At 30.3% G+C, this 23,761-nt stretch overlaps 1 protein-coding gene across 1 annotated transcript in view; it reads left to right on the forward strand.

Annotated features, from left to right (window-relative positions):
* The window catches only part of LOC135949346 (protein fem-1 homolog CG6966), a 38,332-nt gene that overhangs the window by 12,039 nt on the left and 2,532 nt on the right, over window positions 1-23,761 (forward strand). The window contains exons 2-3 of the mRNA XM_065498876.1: window positions 19,230-20,191; window positions 20,263-21,082. Coding sequence (XP_065354948.1) covers window positions 19,230-20,191; window positions 20,263-21,082 — 1,782 coding nt within the window. The remainder of the gene's footprint in view (window positions 1-19,229; window positions 20,192-20,262; window positions 21,083-23,761) is intronic.

A 23,761-nucleotide genomic window follows, 5' to 3' on the forward strand; every position in this document is an offset into this window, starting at 1 on the left:
TGTTGCAATAGCTGTTAAAAAGTATTTAGAATGAAGTGGTTGGGAAGTTTTGCCTCACAAGCTTTATAGTACTGACCGTGCCCCATCAGACTACTATTTGTTTCGATCGATGCAGTACGCTCTCTCTGGGATACGCTTAATTTTGGAACAGAGTATACGATATTGACTTGATGAGTTCTAGACCTCAAAAGATGAGCAGTTTATTTGGCGCGGAATCCATATGTTGGCAGAAAAATGGGAAAATGTCATAGCTAACAATGGCCAATGCTTTGTATAAATTTATATTGTACAAATGTTTCATAATAAAAGCTAAAAATTGGAAAAAAAATCCGAATTTGTAAGTCATACACCCAATATATTTTAGGGGATATTGATTGATGGAGTTCAATCAAATATTTTTTTTCAAGCCATAACCAAAAAATCAGAATACGTTAACCGTTAAATCGTGAGGGTCAAAGCCAAAATTTTGCAATATTTCTAGCGTAAACTTAATATATATTTTTGAGCCGATTTTTCAGAAACTTAAGAAAAATATATAACTAATGAAATTAACCATTAAACGCAGTTGGGGTCAAAATGACAACAAACTTTTAAAACCATGAAAAACACTGTAAAATTTGTTTTTAGGGTTTACATAATATCAGATACATATTAATTACTTAAAAATCTAGACATTTCAAAGTAAGCACAACTAAACTTGAAACTTTTAACATTATGAAAAATGTTGTTTAGTAAGTTTCAATAGAATTCCCATAAATTTTATTTTATTTTTAAACAGTTATAGGCTTTAACTTTTTACACAAAGCAAGTATTTTATGTTAAAATTATACAAAATTCTATAAATAAAATGAATAATTTTTACAAGATCTCGTACGTTTTAATAATACACATTAATTTGTTATTCTATTAAAGTCGCAGAACCTTAACGTTTCAATTAATTAATACTTTAATCGCAAAATAATTTGCGGGTAACATTGACCGATATTAAAACACTTTATCGATGACTTATTCAAAAATAACCGATTATACGAAAATCTAACAAAAGAATATAAAAAAACACTAAATTGTCGTAATGTGCAGTTAATATTAATAAGAGGCGCTGACTCTTTAATTAATTAACAACAACAGAAACAAAAAAAAAAAAACTAAACCGAAACAAAATATAAACAAAAACACAAACAAACACACACAATATTGTGTATTTTATGTGATATTCGTGGTTTGTATATTTGTTTTATTGCTTGTTAATTTGTTTGAACCGGAATAGTTTACGAATTTATAATACTTCCGCTTAACAGCCTGCCACTAACTACTACTACACACTATTCGTGCGTACATCATGTATGTGTAGTTGCTGCGCTGTCGCGGACGCTGTCGTCGTCATTGTATTTATTATAATCATAATCACAGTAAATATTAGTCAGTATGTATGTAATTATGTATGAAGACCCAGCTGATCTAGGAGGCTGTCCCGAACTAGTGATTTTACCTAACATTTAGGGTGACAACTAGTTACATAACCAGCTACGTGACTAATTATTTTAACACGTGCATGTTCTCAGCACCCTTTTGGATTACAATGAGACTATAGGCAACGCATTGTATTCATAAACCGGTTACATAGAGTCAGTTACTTTACTAGCTACATACAATATTCGGCTGTGCCGAAAAAAAATATTTTTTTCAAATTTTTTTTAATTTTTTTTTTTTTAATATTTTTTTTTTAATTTTTTAGTAAAAAAAATTTTGACAAAAAACTTTTTTGGTAAACAAAAAAATTCGGGTTAAAGAATATTTTTTCCGATTTTGACCTATTGTAGGTCCAACTTACTATAGTGAATTACTTACAAAAAAGTGGAGTACAAAAAATAAACGTTTAAAGTGACTACACTCTACATTACCTAGAGACACCTAAGTGACAATTGACTTCATGCTAGATTACCTGGGATGTAAAAAGTAACCAATTGACTTCTCTCTGAACTACAAAGAACATGTACATGACAAATAAGCCGAATTATATAAATCACAAAGTATACAGAGGCGTCACGAGACAGAAAATAATATAGTTCTATATTTGTTTCATTTTTAGTAACTGCCCTTTTCATTTTGTTTTAGTCTTAATTTTCTGCCGCAATAATTCAATTTCTTTCCGATTTAGTTTGATGCAATCATTTATTTTTGTAATATTTCACTTTTAATTGCCATTGTACATGTGGAGTTTTATTTTGCAAATGTAAAAAACAACCAAGAATTTTGTTTCATTTAAATTTACACGTAAACAATACACACATTTTTATAATTTTCCATTTTAAAAAATTTTGTGCCACAGACTACGAAAAAATTGTCTTACAAATTTATTTGTTTCTTTTGTTCACATTTCTTTGTCTACCAAATTCGTGTTGTATATAGCGTTTTGCTTTAACACATCACTGATATTGTAGTACAAAATATATTGCTATCTCTTTTTATGAGAACTGCCCTAACATCTGATTTGGAGTTTTTTAAACGTCAAATTTGACACTTCTGTATATTCTGTGATATAAATTGAAGTCAGCAGCCAAGTGATGCATCATTGCACAAAGTATACAGAGGCGACACGGCAAAAAAATATATTTGTCCCTTTCGCTCGAAACAAATTCAACTGGTTTGGTTTTGTGCTTAATTATATAGTTGTTTGTTTTAACGCACTGTCTGTATTAAACCGCTAATTTGTTTTCCCTTTCTATCGAAACAATTTCAAAAAAGCTGATTTTAGTGTTTTTGAACTGTCAAATTTGACACCTCTGTATACTTTGTGACATTAGTTACAATTCCCCTCTATAAGGGATACATTGACTACTTGCTTAACTGCTGGGTAATAAATATTTTGTTTTGAATGGAAGTTAGTTTGTTTTTGTTTACATTGGAGAGTGAGATAAAAACAAACATGTTTTATTTCTTTCTTTTTTTTTTTTTTTGCTAGTATGTACGTATAAATTTTAGTTTTAGTTTTCAGTTCAGCCCTTGGAATGAGTTTTTGTTTTTAGTTTTTAATATTTTGTTTGTTTTTAATTCCTGTTAGAAGGCGATCTTACTCATACATAGAGTAATTTTGTTTTTTTTTTTACAATCTGTTCTGGGTCATACATACAAGTCGCATTTTAAATACAAACGTACTATGTCTGCCTTTGTTATATTTACATAAATATTAAATGAGTTTTAAACAAAGAATTCTGTGACAATGAATCTAGCAGAATTCTACTTTATGGCCATAAATTTATAATAATGTTTTTAGATTGACATGTGTGTTAATAGTTTTTGTTCTTGTCGTTGTTGTTATTTTTTAGTAATTACACAGTAAATAGTGTTTGGATTTTTAGTAGAATTTAATGTTTAAAAATGGTTAGGTTTAAATAGGGTTGGCATTCGAATAAAAATTATTCGAATAATCTAGGAAAAAACATTTTCTTGAGTCGAATGAATAAAATTTTTCAATTTAGAATAAAATATTATTCGATCAATAGTTGTCGATTAATCGCATATTCGAATAAATTAATTATAAAAAAAACAATTAAGAGAGCTATATTCAGCTGTTCAAATTCCTGTTTTTTTCAAAATTGCTTTATTAATTTTTTTTAAATTTATTTGATATACATTTTTTTAATTTTTTAAATTGTTTCTTAATTTTTTTAAAAAAAGTTTTTTCCCTAATTTTTTTTTTTTTTAATTTTTTTCCAATTTGAAAATTTACAAAAAAATTTTTTAATGAAAAAGAAATTCGGGTTAAAAAATATTTGTCCCGATTTTGACCCATTGTAGGTCCAACTTACTATATAAAGACTTAGTACTCAAGATATAGATAAAATATGGGCCAAAAATCGAAGTTGTCCGAGTTTTTCCTTATATCTCAGCCATTTGTGGGCCGATTTTGTCGATTTTAAATAAGAGTATGTTAAGCCTCATTTTTAGGTGCCATGAATAATCACCCCTATCGGCAATAACATGTGAAATTTTATTCCCATGAAATATCCATTTCCCTCGAAGGGAAAATTGCTATCGGGAATATCATGATGAACTTTACATTCCCAATAGTTGATTTTGTTCGTAACAGCTGTTTATTGTTTACAAAATTCCATCTAAAAATTTCACAACAAGGGGAATTTTTTTCACGTGAACAAAGTTGAAAAAAGGAAAAGGGAAAATATTTCATGTGAAATGTTGATTAGCGATAGGGGTGAATATTTCTTACTCGTTATTCATTCGAATAATCAGGGAAATTTTTTAAAATTAATCGATCACTCGAATAATTAAAAAATTATGGACTTTTATTCGATTAAAATGGAACTCAAATTATTGACAACCCTACTAATTAGCACAGCTTTTTTAAAATCAAACAAATATTGGGTTGATAACGTTTGTAATTATCCAAATATTAATTTGAGGAAAATCAAAAATTTTGGAGAATTTGTTTAAAAATATTTTTAAAAATTGTTTCTTATGACACGAGCGGCATTTTGTAGTATATAACATTACACAGTACAACACATGATTTTGGGACTCAATTCTGACAATTGCACGTGAAAGTAGCCCCAAAAATAAGAACTTCTGCATCATTAGTTTTGTCTAGTTGGCTGCCGTAAAAATTTAATTTCCATACGAATTTTTTTTCCTCAAGGAGGATTTTTATCACTTTTTCTATATTTTAGCACGGTTATATCTCGTATACCGTACGGAATATCTCTTTTGTGGCTGAAGGAAAGTTGTAGATATTGAATAGTAGAAAAAAAGTACGGAACATACCTACCCGAAAAAGGTGCATCCAGTGCCTTAAAAATCGCAAAAATGCCCATTTTTTAATTTTTTTAACCAATTTTTCACCTTTTTTGCTCAATAACTGGATTACAAATCCAATTATGGACCGATCACCATGAAATTAGGTCGTGTGATTTGTTTCTATATGAAAGTTATTTATCATGAATTTTGTATGTATACCATAATTTTTAACAGATTTATGCACTTTAAAGTGATTTTCGGAAGCGTGTCTTATATGGGAGCAATGACTAATTATGGACCGATCATACAAAAATATGGTACATATAATTTGTTCGGCCCAAGGAAGAAGCCTGTTGAAATTGGCTGAAATCGGTTCATTATTTCACCTAGCCTCCATACAAATGTCCTCCCGAAATTGGACTTTATCGGTCATAAATGTTTAATTTATATATGTATCTACACAAATTTCGCTCCAAATAAGTTTTGTATATACAAAATTCATGTCAAAAATTTTTATTATGATCGGTCCATAATTATTCATAGCTTCCATATAAGACCCGCTTCCGGAAATCACTTTAAAGTGCATAAATCTGTTAAAAATGATGGTATACATACAAAATTCATGATAAATAACTTCCATATAGACACAAATCACGCGACCTAATTTCATGGTGATCGGTCCATAATTGGACTTGTAATCCGGTTATTGAGCAAAAAAGGTGAAAAATTGGTATTTTTTTTAAAAATGGGTATTTTTGCGATTTTAAGGCACTGGATGCATCTTATTCGGGTAGGTATGTTCCGTACTTTTTTTCTACTATTCAATATCTACAACTTTCCTTCAGCCACAAAAGAGATAGTCCGTACGGTATACGAGATATAACCGTGCTAAAATATAGAAAAAGTGATAAAAATCCACCTTGAGGAAAAAAAATTCGTATGGTCATTAAATTATTACGGCAGCCAACTTGACAAAACTAATGATGCAGAAGTTCTTATTTTAGGGGCTACTTTCACGTGCAATTGTCAGAATTGAGTCCCAAAGCAATGAACTGAAAAATGTTGTACTGTGTTATATTTTTGAGGCAAAATGTTATGTTGTTTTGATGTTGAAAATTTAAACAAATTCTAAAAAATAGAAATTAAAATTATACCAATTTATAGCTCATCCTAGTAACTACCAGCATATTTAATAACATTTAAAATACACTGTTTAATGCTGGAAGATTTTATGATATAGCGAAATATTTTTCTTTGATTTTCAAAGTGTGTCACGTTCGAAATCGTAAGTACTCGTTTTTTCAAAACCAATTGTTTTTATAATTTTAACAGGCAAAATTAAAAAAAGCGCTCTTGAAATTGGGAAAAATAAATTGCAAGCTGCTGCAAAAATTAGGAAAATGTCGTACAAAGCTGAAAAAATGTCAGGATAGACAGAAACAACAAGCAAGGAAACATTGGAGAAAGCAGTAAAGTAGGCTGAAAATAAATATACAGTGGGCTTAGTTAAAGGCTTAAAGTTAGACTTATTGAAGCACTATAAGTAATACAGAAACAATAAATAGGAAGCCTTTGTTGAATTTACTTGAACTAATCTATATTACAAACGTGACGAGAAAATATGTCGCGTTATAAATATTGCGTGTCAAATTAATTATAAGTTTAAAATAAATAATGAAAATAATTCAACCGGACAACTATCAACAGTAAGCCACATTATTCTACTTTAGTTTAAAACAAATTTAAAAAATTATTAAAGATTTTTGCAGTCGAAAATGAGTTTTATTTTTTGTAGCATTTTTGAAGCGACAAAATCTCCCGTTGGCACTAAACCTACAGCTACTAAAATGTTATTGACAAAATAGAAATAAGATTGAAATACGTACTAATGTCGCGTTCTGGGCCATAGAATTTTAATACGAATTGTTGTGACCTTTGACCGACATTTCTTTCATTTGTCCTTAATGAATGAATATCCCCTAACGTTGTACTAATTAAGTAATCAGCTTTATTTTAAGTAATAGCATTTTCGCACCGCAAAACGTGCAAATAAAAATTTACTAAATAAATAAAAAACTTGCTATAATTTTGCAACTTCTTAATTAATTAACAGTGCATACGTTTTTCTTTATATTAACAACAACCTACTCTCAAGTTAACAACACAATTAAACAATGATTTTGTCTTGATTTTGTTGATAAAAATAACAGTAATTAATTTAATTTTAACATTAGAAAACATTTTTAATATTATGCTTTTTAACTACAGCATTTAGGCGGCAAATTTAGTCATTAGTTTAGGTTTGTGTGCTCAAAGGTGACCGGTCTAGGTCGTTTTGACCTTTAACGTTAAAATTAAAACATTTATTTTGAGGCATTAAAATGATTTAAATAGTAAACCAAATTTTAAAACTTGAAAAAAAAATTCAATAACATTAAATCAAAGTAGGATGTATATAATACACATCTGCTCAAAATAATAGATACACCAAAATTTATTTTTTAAAAACGAAAAAAAATAATGGTATATTGTAAAATTATAAAAAAAATTCAGTCGATTTTTATTTATAGTTAAAAGGAGAGTAAAAAACAAAAACAAAATATTTCATAATTAATAATAATTATTATAAAGTAAATTAAATTTCTTAAATTTCGAAAAATTTGGTGCTCATAATAATAGATACATTTTTAAAAATTCTTATTAAACAAAAGCTAATAAATTTTATCTTAAAAAAATTAGTTTATTATTAAAGTAAAGCTAGTATCCAATATATCCACCTTTGTTTTGTAAAACTTTCTCCACTCTTCTGGGCATACTGGATATCAAGTTCTGACACTTCTCCAATGGAATCTCGTACCATATTTTTTGCGTTTTCTCCCATAAGTCTTTATTTTTGAAAACTTCCTTCGAAAGCCTTATCTTTAATTCACTCCACAAGTTTTCTATTGGGTTTAAATCAGGGGATTGGCTGGGCCAGCTTAAAACAGGTACTTTATTCTCCAAGAACCAGTTTTTAACTAATCTTGAACTATGTTTTGGGTCGTTGTCCTGCTGGAATGTCCATATTAATGGCATATTTTCCGATGCATATGGAAGCATTACGTTTTCCAATATGTCTCTATACCCACTAGCATTCATGGTATCTTCTATTCGGAATATCGGACCAACACCATTCCATGAAAAGCAACCTCAAACCATTATGTTTCCCCCGCCATGTTTTACCGTCTTTTTTGTAAATTTAACGTGGAATTCTTTTCCTTTTGGTCGGCGTACATTTCTTTGGCAGTCGTTTCCAAACAAATTTATTTTTGTTTCGTCGCTCCATAAAATATTTCTCCATTTTTTTCGCCTTCACACCCGGACCATTGTAAGTGCTCTTTAGCAAATTCTAATCTTGTCTTGATATTTTTTTGGCGCATTAGTGGCACTTTTCTGGCAATTCTTCCCGGCAATTTAGCTTGTAAAAGACGACGACGAACTGTTTGTGGACTGATTTCGTTACATAGCTCCGCAGAAATAGCTTTCGATGATATGAAAGGGTCTTTTTTAACCATAAGGACGATCCGCCTATCTGTTTCTGGACTGGTTTTCTTTGGTCTACCGCGAGTTTCTCTTTTTTGTTTTTTAGATAAAGCATTTTGGACAAAATGTAAAGATCTTCCTATGCTCTTTGCTATTTCCCGTAATGATTTTCCTTGATTTCTCATCGTTTGAACAATTTTTTTCTCATCTTCGGTACAATGATGATTTCGTCCCATTTTCTTCAAAAGAGTCCTATTTTTTATAAAATTGTTGCTAAAATTTAAATTATACTTACTGTTTCACGTAAATAGGAACAAAAAATTGCACAAAAAAAAAATTGTATATAAACAAATTACAAATTACTGATGTGTATCTATTTTTATGAGCAAATAATTTTTTGTAATTCAAATAAATTCGTTCAAGGCGAATTTATTTTACAGGTGGCGTTAACAGCACAGCTGATCTACTTTTTTTTCTTCGCCTTGGGGGTCGACTTGTCAAAAGTTGTATACAGGCGAATTTGTTTTATGTCAAAAGTTTTTTTTTGTTTACATTTTCAATTTCAAAAAAATGTTACTTTCAAAATTAAATTATTTGAAATTTATTTTTGTGAATATAAAAAAAATCAACAATTGCTGCATATGCAAAAAAAACAAAAATCGGGAAACGGTAGATTCTTTCGCATTCCAAGTGATGACCGCCTGCTTAAGTGGAGCAAAATTTGCTGTCTGGACTTCTCCCGACAAGCTCTAGTTTGCTCGGACCACATTGCGTTTCGCAGGCTTAGGCACATCCTCTTTGGAGGCACATCTTGTTGGAGCTGTCCGCCTTGGAGTTCTCTTATTTTGCACAGCAAACCATTTTAAAAATGCTATAACAAGGATTAATTACTTTTTTATTTTTTACTAAATTTATTATTTTTGTTTGTTTTCACAAATTTTTGATTGTTTGACATATTTTGTTTTGACACATTTGCCCCTCAAGCAACAATAAAACACAATGTTGTTTTTGCTATGTTGTACTTGTTGTAATATCAACGCCACCTGTACAATAAATTCGCCTTGAATTCGTTTTTAAAAATCAACATGAAAGCAAATAGTTGCCAGATTTTTGACTGACATGACATTGCCAGATAGAAATTTTAATAATATGATGTATTCTTAACGCTTGCGAGGAAATTTTCAATGTTACCGCCATTTAAATTTTTTCCAATTAGGTGTATCTATTATTTTGAGCAGATGTGTATATGTATGTGCAAATATTTACTAGCTAAGATATATGATGCACTTTTTGCAAGTAATGACTTTTTTGGAGGATGTTTGTCAAAGTTGTTGTAAAAAAAAATTGAAAGTCTTGGTAAAATGTCAAGGTTAAACAACATTACATAGCTAGATGAAATATCATCTTTGATTTTAAATGTATTCGAAAAATATATAATACATACATTTTAAGAAAATCAATTTTACTTATTACATAACCATAATGCACTACATATTATTTTCTATATTCTTGGAAAATATAAGGGAAATAATAAATACATATAGAGAAGGTTTCTATTATTTATCTACATATATTTCTCATATACATATGATGAAAATGAAAAATTATGGAGAATTGTTGAAATGGAATTCAGATTGTTCAGGCTTGTATTTTGCTGCGAAATAATAAAAAATCCAGTGATCATACCAAAAAACCTCTTAAAGTTATAATTGTTCAAAAATTAAAATAATCACCCCTATCGGCAATAACATGTGAAATTTTGTTCCCATGAAATATCCATTTCCCTCGAAGGGAAAATTGCTATCGCGAATATCTCGATGAACTTTACATTCACAATAGTTGATTTTGTTCGTAACAGCTGTTTTTTGTTTACAAAATTCCATCTAAAAATTTCACAACATGGCGATTTTTTTCACGTGAACAAACTTGATGAACGAAAAAAGGAAAAGGGAAAATATTTCATGTGAAATATTGATTCACGATAGGGGTGAATATGATGACATATCTTTTGAACGCGGTTTTTGTTTTTAATAAACTATACATATCACATTTTGAATGGTACATATTTGTCATCATACCCGTCAGCATGAGCGGTAAGGGTATATATAAGTTTGTCATTCCGTTTGTAATTTCTACATTTTTCATTTGCGACGCCACAAAGTATCATTATGGATAGCGGAGTCGATATAGCCATGTCAGGTCTGTATCCCCTAAATAATTTATATACATGATTCATACATCAATATATCCGCTATAGACCCGGTTCGGTTGCTAATTAATATCTAGAAAATCGGCCCACAAATGGCTTAGATATAAGGAAAAAACCAACACCACCTCGATTTTGTATGTATATCATCTGAATTACTAAGTCATTAATATAGACAATATGGATATCTAATGATAGATATTTCAAAATCCTTTGCAACAACGTATATAAGGCCGTAGTAAGTTGGACTTACAATGGGTCAAAATCGGGTAAAATATTTTTTTACTCGAATTTTTTTTTTAACCAAAAAAATTTGTCACTAATAAATAAAAAAAAGAAAAAATTATTTTTAAAAAATTTAAATAACAATTTTGTAAAATTTTTGTTGTATTATTATGCGTATTATGCGGGAAGTTTAGCCGCTGAAGCACACCGATTGTTCACCGAAGCTTATGGTGAATGTGTTTCATCGGTTTTAATGTGCGAGAGATGGTTTGCTCGGTTCAGAAGTGGTGATTTTAACATGGAAGACAAAGATCGCCCAGGCCAGTCAAAAAAGTTTAGAGACCAAGAATTGGATGCATTAATCCATGAAGATTGTTGTCAAACTAAACAATAACATGCAAGATCATTGGAAGCTACTCAAGCAGCAATTTCAAAACGTTTGCGAGCAGCAGGTTTCAACCAAATTGAGTACCACACGAATTGATGCCGAGAGAAATTGAAAGACGATTTTGTATGTCCGAAATGATGCTTGAACGCTATAAAAGCAAATCAGTTTTGCACCGAATCATTACTAGCTATGAAAATTTAATCCATTACGATAACCCGAAGCGTATCAAATCGTATATGAAATTCGTCCAACCAGACAAAACGACACCAAAGATATTCGCACGACAGCCGGTTCTACGCACCGGAATGACCCGAGTTCACTCTGCTACAACAATAACAACAACACCAAAGCTAAACATCCATGGCGCTAAGGTCAAAGAGCTGCTGAAATCTGCACAGATCATCACAGGGAAACTGTATCGAACGCAATATATTCGTTTGAAGCGAGCATTGGCCGAATAACGGCTAGAATATGCTGCCAGACATGAAACCGTAATATTCCACCATGACAAAGCTCGGCCACATGTTGCAATACCTGTTAAAAAGTCGGGGTTGTCATAGAATCCAATCATTGTCGGAATCGGTTTTGAAAACGACAAAAAGGTACATTTGACTCATGAAATCCAATGTAATTTTTTGTTTAATCGATAAAGAATTTAATTCTAGATCGAATATAAAACCGTTAACTTTCGATTTCGCAAGACCAATGTACTTTTTCTGTCGTTTTCAAAAAGGGTTCTATCTATTGTGAGCTGCTGAAATCAGGCCAGACCATCACAGGGAACCTGTACCGAACGCATCTGAATCGTTTGAAGCGAGCATTGGCCGAAAAACTTTCCATCATGAAAACTCACGGACACATGTTGCAATACCCGTTAAAAAACTATTTATAATGAAGTGAAGGTTGGGAAGCTTTGCCTCTCCCGCCTAATAGTCCAGACCTTGTCTGTCCGACTACTATTAGTTTCGATCGAGATACGCTTCATTTTGGCTAGATTCGTTCTTGGCCTCAAAAGATGAACATTTATTTTGACTTGGAATCCATATATTGCCAGAAAGATGGGAAAAGGTCATAACCAATACTTTAAATAAATTTATATTGTAAAAATGTTTCAAAATAAAAGCTAACAATTTGAAAAATTCCCCTTTTTTAAGTCATACACCCAATATAAAATTATATGTGACCCATTACAAAATTACTTCTAAGTAATACAGATGGTATGAAGTAGTCATTGAAAAGTATTTTGTTCAGTAATTGCAAGTTTTTGCTGGGAGTGAGCATCACCTTCTGAGTCGATATTTATTTTAATCATAAATTGATTAATATTAATTATTTATATGTTTTTTTTCTGAATGTTAATTATTGAAAAACATAATAATGCCAGCTGGATACAGAATAACATTGTTTTATTTTGAAAGCAAGTTTGTTAATGACGTTATTTAAAATTATTATACAATATATAAAAAAATCTCCAGTTTTATGACGTTCTTAACTTAACAAGAAGTTTAAGAAAACGAAAATTTTGTATTCCTGTTATTTAAGATTGTATTAAGTTATTTATAAAACCATAACCATGCGTTAAATGTCATTTAATGTGACTCACAAATATTTATACGAAAAATATATGTATCATTCTAATTTAAATTTTAATTACTTAAACATCCCAATGACTGTGTACAATACAGTAAATGCACGATATAACAAATATCACAACAGCCAATTTTTTCAACATTAACTAACTTATATAACGAACGTCTAAAACATATTTTGCTAGATTTTGAAAATGAACGATCAAAGGTGCACAACTTTGACACCTTGTATTCTAACATGGTGGTCTCAAATTTAATTTTATTAAAGCCTACGTACTCCTCTACGATTCGTTCATAAATCATTTTGCAATCGCACCACTAGTTTAAAAGATTCAGATTTATTATCTCTTTTTTGGCGATTGAGCCCACTGTTGAACACTGTTTGGTTTTCTCATTAACAGCGACAAAAAAACTGGATGAAACAAGTCATTAATCAAGCATGAAAATAATTTTTAAAAAAAACAAGGAACCAACAAAAAAATAAATTTTAAAATGAGGCAGCTATTTGTATTTTTGTAGTTTTAAAATAAAAATAACTATTTCTAGAAACAAGATTAATTTAAAAATAAAACTCAACTATAAATACTAATTTCAATAATTTAAATATTTAGTGAATTTATAATTTTTCCCCAATTTATATTTCATTCAAAATTCAACAGCATGTTTTTGAATTTTGCAAGCAGGAAGAGATAATTGTATAAAATTGAACAAAAAAATAAAAATGAAACAAACAATCATCATCCTCCACTTTGCATACACGGGTAGACAACAGGTTTATAATAGTTTATGAAATTTTAAATAAATGGGACTCTACTCAACTGGTTTAATTAATTTATACACGATTCTTACTGTTACCTACCACTATTGTTGACAAGAGAATATTATTTCGTTCTAACGACCGGCAGAACCACTTCAATAAATAATTATTGGAAATTATTGCGTATCTATAGTGTGATGATAGCCTGACTGCCTGCCTGCCTTTCTGTCTGGCGGACTTTCAATTCATTTCAAGTAAAGTGTATATGACCTTGATTGTTTTGTTTTTAAGAGACAACAAGTACCTCCCCGGCTACGTTCTACTATAAATAACTTTGCCTCTCCAACAATTCTTGAAAAGTTTTTCTGTTGACTTTTTTTTTTGATATTTATTTTTTTTTACAATATTATTTAAGTATATTTTAAAAAAATATTTAAGTATGTATAATGAATTTGTTGTTTGAAGTAAAAATAAATCAAATTCTATGAAAATGCACGCATTACTATACATATATATATATTTATGTATATGAGAAGTGCTAAATATAGATAAATCTTGAAAACTTACTTCAAATATGAGGAAAATCAAAATTTTGGATTTTTATTTTGTTTTAAATCTCACTACTGTCATTGTTTTTCAAAAGCTCGAAAATGAATTACCAGTCCTCTGAATTTAGATTCAATGATTTTTAAAAATTTGTTTAAATTTCCTCATAAAAGTTTCGGCACAAACGAATCAAATGAGAGTATAATTGACAACTATATAGATTTAATTAACTTTAAATTCATACAAATTTAACTTACATATCCATGGTCAAGAACGCGACATTCTTAAGCGTTTGAAGTAAAATAAAAATAGAGAAATCATAAATTTTTTGTTCGTTTCCATTTTTCGATATCATTTTAATAGCTATATGTTTAGTGCAAAATGTAGGCATTGTCTTTATTGTTGTTTCCAATATATTTGCAATAAACATAAATTCAAAAACGCTACAAAAAATAGAACTATTTTTCGACAGCATGTAAACAAAATTTAATATTTTTTAAATAAAAAAATACTTTTACAATAGCGAACGCGACACACTTTGAAAACCAAAATCAAGTGTTTAATGTGATTATTGTATGCAGTATATTTTAAATTGAGTTAACACTTATCATTAACAAACGATGATTTTGGGAAAAGAATGCGACATCGGAACATAAAAAAAATCAAATTTGTAGATGAACAAAATCAAATGAAAAATTTACCGGCAATCGAGGTTTGTTGGTTACTTTTCTTTAATTTGTTGTTGGTAGAATGATTTTTGAGTACTGATAACAAATGATGATTTAGGTACAGGAATGCGACATTAGAACATAACCAAAATCAAATGATTATGAAATGAAATTTGCCGTTAATCAAAGTTTGTCGTATAAAAACTAAAGGGAAAATGAAATAATAACAACTAAAATAGATTATATTATTACCATTTTTATAAAGCTTTTATTTAGTTTGCTATGTTAGTTTCTTGGTATTTTTGTTTGTATATTAGTTTAGATCAAAATTTGTAACTACGAGAGCTAGCCCGCATAGGCTGAAATTTGGCATTCAGGCTTAGACCTAAGACAAAGCAATATTAAGTTCGAAAATTCAAATTTGTAAATTCTAAGTTACGTTCGAAATTTTTTTTTAAAACCGTTAAACTAATCTAGATTATGATATTCATCCCTATCGGCAAAACATGTGAAATTTCCCATGAAATATCCATTTTCCTCGAGGGAAAATTGCTATCGTGATATTCCCATGAACTTTTCATTCACAATAGTTGATTTTGTTGGTAACAGCTGTTTTTTCCATCTAAAAATTGCACAACATGGGAAATTTTTTCACGTGAATAAAGTTGATGAACGAAAAATGAGATTCGCACCCAAATAACTTACTTACATGATACATCAATATATCTGATATAGTCCCGTTTCGGTTGCTATTTAAATTCTGGAAAATCGGCCTACTAATGGCTGAAATATAAATTTTGGACCTATTTTTGATGTATGTATGGATTACTTAGTCATCAACATAGACAATCACCCCTATCAGCAATAACATGAAATAACCATTTTCCTCGAAGGGAAAATTGCTATCGTGATATTCCCATGAACTTTTCATTCACAATAGTTGATTTTGTTTGTAACAGCTGCTTATTGTTTACAAAATTCTATCTAAAAATTTCACAACATGGCGAATTTCTTCACGTAACTAAGTTCGAAAATTGTCTTCTTTTCAAATAAAAGCTTTTTGAAAAACGTTTTTTAAGGACGGCAATACTGAGTATTAATATTTGTCAAAAACTCAAGTATCATAATACAATTTCATAGTCTAAACCATAGAGAACATAGAGCGGAACTCGAAAAAAACGCAAACAAAAAAATTACTTAAAAAAGTTACACATACGAGTGTTGTTTTTGTTTTCACATAATTTTATTTACTAATATATTCGCACCACTTAGGTTTTTGACAACTGAGTTAGGTCTTTGACAGGAGAGTTTCTGATATATGTGTTTCTCTATGGTCTAAACAAAATTTCAAAAAAACAAGTGTTTTTTCGAAACGATTTTTTGAAATACCGAATGATTTCAATAATATTTTAAATTTGAAAAGTGTTAATACTCAGTATTGCCGTCTATAAATACCTTTATTAAAATTTTATTTAAAATAATGTTAGAAACAAATTATTTGTTTATTAATATTTAAACTTTCTGTAACTCCCAAATATTAATCATACATTTTATTGTAATTTTCGATAAAGATTTTCAAACAGTAAAAATAAAACTTTTTGAATTAATATTAATTTTAGCAAAAGAAAATTTTAGTTTATTCTGATGGCAGTTTTATCATTCCTAAAACAATCTATTAAATTTTATTACTTAGAAACCGATAAAAAATTATTGGTTTAAACTAAAAACCAGTTTGGCTATACTTGATCTTAAACTCCACTAAATTGAAAGTGAACGAAAACAGATCTTGGGATTATTTATTGTTTTTTCTGTTTTCAAATTCTAATTTGTATTCAAGCCAACAACTCTAGTGAATATCTAATGAGAAGTGAAAGAAATTTTATTAAAACAAAGTTTTCAAAAAACTTTTTTGAAAGTTGCTCCAAATGTAAACTTAGGGTATTCTTTGATTTCATCTAGGAAATTGTAATGCAATTACTATTTCTAATTTCATTTTAAAACAATTTCTTATCATTTAATTAGTTAAAAATAAATCCTTTTCAGTAATTTGTCAATATAATGCTAAAACGTCAAAGTTGGCAGAGAGCTGTGTTGATGTTTTTGTATTCATTGCAAAATGCTTCTTGTGATTTTGTTGTTATTGTTATTGTTTTTATTTTAATTTTAAGTTTTTTCTTGTTACCCATTTATATTTTTAGCTACACATGGTTGTTTTTTTTTTTGCAAATAAAATAGTTTTTATTTTACTATTTTGTTGTTGTTGGTTTTGTAATTTTTATTGTGTGTTTTTTTTATATTTTATTTCATTCAACTCTTCAATGCATTGACATTGTACGAGTTCATTGCCAAGTTTAAATTAAAAATCGAATAAGAATGAAACAAAAAATAAACAAAACGTAAGAAAAACTAAAACAGACCAAAAACTGCGTACAAAGACACCATTGAAACCACCACACACTATCAATTGTGTCGGGCCTATGTAGTGTAGTAAATTTTTTTTTAAAAAACTAAAACTACTTGTTTTATTTTAGTATTAGTAGAGTGTTTTAACTAGCGGCAGTTACTTGCCATGAATTTATGAGACAATACGGAAGCATTTTAATAATAATAATGATGATGATGAGTAATAAATCGTTATTGTTTGTTTATGAATATTTTTAAATATGCCGCATTTATTTATTAAGTTGATATTTAATGTCATTAGACTAAACAAACAATAGGGAACCCCCAATGGCTTTTACGATTGGGGAAGACGTTTTCTTAAAAAGGTTTCTCTAGTTCTTATCTTATTGTCAATTTTCTATTGTTTTGTAAATAAATTTAAACATTTTGTTATAAAAAAACTACTTGTATAATAATATGTAAAGCACCAGCAAATTTGAATTATTTAATTGTTTTAATATTAGTGAAAAATTAATAAAATACTCCATACAAGTAGGTAAGAAATTCTTATTACTTTATCACAATTGTGTTTTTGCTGGGGTATTTTTATCTAGAAACAATCACCAAAATGTATCCGCTATCAAGAGAATTTTTCCTAGGAATTCCCTATAATTAAAAATAAAAAAATATCTTAAATAAATTCTATAAATATTGACTGTAGATAAAATGTTTATAAGTATTTAAGTAGAATAAATACAATTTCATATTTTGGACAGAATTTTATGGGGACTCACAAGCACTTTTGTTTTTTTATAACTATAAAATAATGCTTTAAGAAATGAAATATTGCAGAAGTTTGCAAAAAAGATGTGGGGTATATTGATTTGTTCATTCCGTTTGTAACACATCAACAAATTCATCGCAGATCCATATATTCTGGATCCTCATAAGATTATAAGACGATCTAGATATGTACGTCTGTCTGTCTTTTGAAAACACGATAGGGTCCAAACGAAAGGAGATAGCTGGCAAATATTCTCTGTTGATAATGGGAAATATCATTCCATGATTTCACCTAGCCCTCATACAAATGTCGCTCCGGAATACTGTTTGAGTAGTCATAAATATGTTGATTATGCGGCAATCCTGATAAAATTTTGCATAAATTAGTTCTTAGTACTCTGAAATTAAACTGTAAATAATGGCGAAAATCGGGCAAAATTTGCCCCTAGTCCCCATACAGGAAATGTCCGTGTGAATGTTGAAATCATATTTTCCAAGACCCCAAATAACTTACTTACATGATTGATACATTAATAAATCGGCCTACAAATGGCTGAGATATAATTTTTTTTTATCTATTTTTGATGTACAGTGAGCCGCAAAAGTGAGTATACACCAAAAATTATTGGATATTTTTTAAGATAATGAAAATTCTAAAATTTATCCATGATTAAAATTTTAAAGTTTCGGTTTGATAGAGATTGGCTTGAATAATATCTTTGGTTGTGAAAAATATAGATTTAAGTCGGACTATAATGATTTTCATGATCTTAAAAAATCAAAAAATTCGCTGCTGTTTACTCACTTTTGAGGCTCACTGTATGTATGGGTTACTTAGTCATCAACCCTATCGGCAATAACATGTGCCATGAAATATTCATTTTCCTCGAAGGAAAAATTTCTATCGTGATATTGAACTTTTCATTCACAATAGTTGATTTTGTTCGTAACTGATTATTGATTACAAAATTCCATCTAAAAATTTCACAACATGGCGAATTTTTTCACTTGAAAAAGTTGATGAACAAGAAATGGGAAAAGGGAACATATATCATGTGAAATATTGACTCGCGATAGGGGTGAATATAGATATTTAATGATAGACATTTCGAAGACCTTTCCAACCACAATATAAAGACCTTTCCACAATACAAATATTTTCTCCTTAAAAACATATTACCACACTTTAATGAGGAGATCAATTATTCCATAGCCAATTTTCAGAATATTTGAAAAAACGGTTTTCGTTTCTATCTTACGAGTATTTTCAAAACAAAATTAAACAATTCTACAGGAAAATGCTACCTACAACCTTAATTTTTTTTTTTAAATATTTAAATAAAATATTCTTCTCCAAATGAAAATACAATTAATCAATTTCCTTTTCTTCTTCTTCTTAACCCCATTTCAGAATGCTCTCAATGGCAGATCAGCTTCAGAGATATCTATGCTAATATCGTCAAAAGTTAATGGAGCCACACCCCTGGTTATATCCTGCCGTAATGGACACAGTGAAATTGTAGAATATTTATTGACATGGTGTCAAGCTGATGTTGAACAGGTAGGCTCCGTTAGTTTCGATGGTGAACCAATTGAAGATGCTCCCCCATTATGGTGTGCCTCGGCCGCCGGTCACTTGGGCATAGTGAAATTATTGGTTAGACATGGCGCCAATGTCAACAGTACGACACGTACGAATTCGACACCTTTGAGGGCGGCCTGCTTTGATGGACATTTTGAAATAGTCAAGTATCTGATACACAATGGAGCTGACTTTGAGGTGGCGAATCGTCATGGCCATACATGTTTAATGATTGCCTGCTACAAGGGACATTTCAAAATCGCCCAGTATTTGTTGTCGCTCAATGCGAATGTGAATCGTTGCAGTGTTAAGGGCAATACCGCATTACACGATTGCGCCGAGTCCGGCTCATTGGAAATATTGCAGTTACTGTTGAAGCATGGTGCCACAATGGAAGTTGATTATTATGGCATGACACCGCTGCTGGCAGCTAGTGTAACGGGTCACTTGCCCATTGTAGAACATCTCATAACATTGCTCAGTGTGAGTCGCGAGAGTCGCATTGATGCCTTGGAGTTGCTGGGTGCCACGTATGTTGACAAGAAACGTGATATGGTTAGTGCATTATCATTGTGGAGGCGGGCCATGGAGGAACGCAATCAGGAGCCAAAGATACCCAAAGTAGTGAACGAGCCCATTGCGGCCTACGAGTGTGTATCAGAAGTCAAAACAATTGAGGATTTAGAAGAGCTGGTCTTGGATCCGGACGAAATGCGTATGCAAGCTTTGGTCATACGTCAAAGGATATTGGGTCCAACACATCCAGACACAAGTTATTATATACGTTTTAGGTAAGTATAATTAACTATTCTTTAGTTATTATATAAAATATTTAATTAATTTATTTTTTATTTTATTTTAGAGGGGCTCATTATGCTGACGCAGGTCGTTTTGACCGTTGTATTGACCTTTGGACTTATGCATTAACTATGCAACAAAAAATCTTACCACCCCTCAGTCCTATGACACAGTCTTCTCTCTTATCTTTTGCCGAATTATTCAGTTTCATGCTAATGGAAGCCGGACGCTTGCTACCTCGAGGTCGTGTGGTGCCACCCATCGAGGCATGCGATATGCTGATGATTTTCAATAAGGCTGTCTTAGAGGTTGAGAGAGGTTTGTCAAACTATCAAATGCTTCAATCTGGTGCAAACGTCTCCTCCTCACTTGCAGGACAAAGTTGGTCGGTGGAACAGCAGAAAACAGCCGCAACAACTCAGCAACAGCCACAACATCATCAGACACCGCAACAAACAATGCAACAGACGCAGGCTGTTACCTCGGTGCACGATTGCAATCACGATCCCAATGCTTTAAGTCGCGCATTGGTTAGTGCTTTACATATTGGCTGCCTGTTGGCCTGGTTGGTCGAAGATGAGACTTTCTGTACGAAAATGCGCCGTGAAATACTGGTGTCGCTTTATAAGTTAAATCGTCTTAATGTGGCAGTACGTTCGGGACGCACAGCTTTGCATTATGCCTGCTATAGGGAGGGTACTCTTGTTGGCCGGTATCCGGCTTGTCAATTTCCCTCGCCTTCATTGGCTAAGGCTTTGTTAGAGGTGGGAGCTGATCCCAATGCCACCGATGATGCTGGCAATACTCCCTTACATTTAGCTGCTTTGGCTCAGCCATGTCAAAAGGATTTGGCTAAGATTTTACTGGATCATGGGGCGCATATAGTAAGTTGGCAATTTGTATTTGTAAAGTTTACAGGGGGTCTTTATCGTTAAAATTAAAATTAAAATTAAATTCAATTAATTCAATTATAATATTGCAAAGATTTTAGTGAATTAATCTTAAATTAAATTAATTCGAAATTCTATATTCGAAAGTATTTCCTTTCGAATAGAATACCAAAGTATCCCACCTAGTGGCGCTCTAACAAATTTCAAAAATTTGTAAACTTTAAAAATTCAATTAATATTTTTTATGCGGATTTGTTTCACCCAAAAAAGTTTTCACTCTAATTTTATTTCGTTGTGATTTTTTTTTAACAACAAATATTTCCAGCTTAAAAATTTAAAAAAAAATCTCGAATTAATAGGTATTACCAAAACAGAATTTCACCAAAAAATTTACCTTTTCACCAAAATATAGCTTTCATCATTTTTTTTAACTCAATAATTAGATTTTTATGCCAACATGTATATAAGGTATATAATGACCAAATTTTTTTTACCATACATTTTTTTGATCAAATTTTTTTCACTAAAATTTGTTTTATGTTTTAGATTTCTATCTTAAAGTATACGTTGGTAAAGTTATATACGAATATAGCTTTCTTACTTGTTATCAAATTAAAATCTCAAATGTTGTTTCCCGAAAAATATTTTATCTCGAAATTCTTTTTCACCCCAAAAATTAATCCCGAAAATCCCGGAGTTTTCAGGATTTCTTAAACCCCGAAGCCCTGGATTTTTTAATTTTAAATCCCGGGATTTATGGGATTTTCCAAATCTCGTTTTTCATAAATAAATAGGGGAAATCGTCATTTTTGTGTGCCTTTTTTAAGCATTTTGACATTCTACATGCACGAATATCGCAAATTGATGTTCAGCAAAGTAGTTAAGCTCAACTCCTGCTACAACATAGTTAATAAAGGAAAGCGATATTTTTGGTTTTCCTAGAGTGGGGCTCCGGAAAATCAATTCTTCACATTTTTTTGTAAGTTATCTAACAAAACTCAATTTAAATCCTCTTCCAAAGAAATTGATTATATCTCAGATGAGGATTTCGAACAAAATGAAAATATTTCGATTGCTCAAAGGCTAAAAGATATTATTAATAAATGTAAAAAATCCAAATAACAAAACCAAGTTATAATGTAGATTTGCAACTTGCAAAAGAAATAGATCATTTTATTTCTGAAGGAACAAGAGGAAAATACTTGCAGATTTGTTATAAGTATTTGCAAACGGTTTTGCCAATTCAACATTCGTTCCACAATGGCAGACGAAACCATAGATGCAATAGTATGCTTTTTAGTGTCTCATAAAAATTAATTGCTAAATAAAAAATTTACTTTCAATTGTATAGACATAATTATGTACGTTTCTTTCTTATAATTTTCGGGATTTTAGATTTCCCGAAAATTCCGAAACCCCGGGTCGGGATTTCGGGATTCTTTACCAAATCCCGATCCCCGTGATTTTCAAAAATCAGTCCCGATTAGCATCTCTACCCGAAACCCAATAAGCATTTTGGCTGGAATTCAAGTGTAAAACAATTTGAATTCCAGGCAAACATTAAATGTTCAAGGGTTGAAATAGCAAGAAATATTGAATTCCAGTCAAACATTACAGGGTTAATACAGTGGAATTCAAGCCATGAAGTTCAAGTCGAAAAAATACTTGAATTCAAGCTTTGAAATATAACATAGGTCAATTCAAAACCTGAATTATTGTGCAATTCATGTCGAAAAAATAATCGAATTCAAGCTTATTATTTTTTATTTTAACAAATTTTTAATTCAAACAAAACTTTAATCATTAATTAGTTTTATCAGAATATATTTGCATTCAATCTCTTTATTTCGTTTTTTGTTTTAACATCTTTAGATAAAAAATAATATGGATGCGTTCATCTATATTTTAATTATTGGGAATTCTGTGTGATTAGAACACAATGAGGCAATTTTAAGCGGACCATCTTCGATTTTAATAACTTAAATTATAATTTCTTATAAGATTTGCTCATGTATTTTAAATTGTACGGAATATTTATAAAACTTGTTTTTTATACCCTTCACCTTCGTGAGATGGGTTTGTAATTTCCACAATATAATTTTCCGACCCTATAAAGTATATATGTATATATATTCTGGATCCTTATAGATAGCGGAGTCGATTAAGCCATGTCCGTCTGTCTGTCTGTTGAAATCAATTTTCTGAAGACCCCAGATATCTTCGGGATCCAATTCTTCAATAATTCTGTCAGACATGCTTTCGAGAAGTTTCCTATTTAAAATAAGCAAAATCGGTCCACAAATGAGGAAAAAACCAGGACAACCTCGATTTTTGACTTATATATATATGGATTACTATATAGACTGGATAGACCATTTGGATATCTAATGATAGATATTTCAAAGACCTTTGCAACGACATATGTATATAAGACCATAGTAAGTTGGACCCACAATGGGTCAAAATCGGAAAAAATATTTTTAACTCGAATTTTTTTTCACAAAAAAAAAAAAAACTAGAATTTGAAACAAAATTTTTTTTTAAATTTAAAAACAAAAATTTAAAATAACAATTCAAAAAAAAACAAATTTGGAAAAAAAAAAAATTTTGTTTAGCTAAAAATATTTAAAATTTGCATTTTAAAGTATAATTTGGTGAAGGGTATAAAGATTC

This window comes from Calliphora vicina, chromosome 1 (genome assembly GCF_958450345.1).
Source record: "Calliphora vicina chromosome 1, idCalVici1.1, whole genome shotgun sequence".
Classification (NCBI taxonomy): Eukaryota; Metazoa; Arthropoda; class Insecta; order Diptera; family Calliphoridae; genus Calliphora; species Calliphora vicina.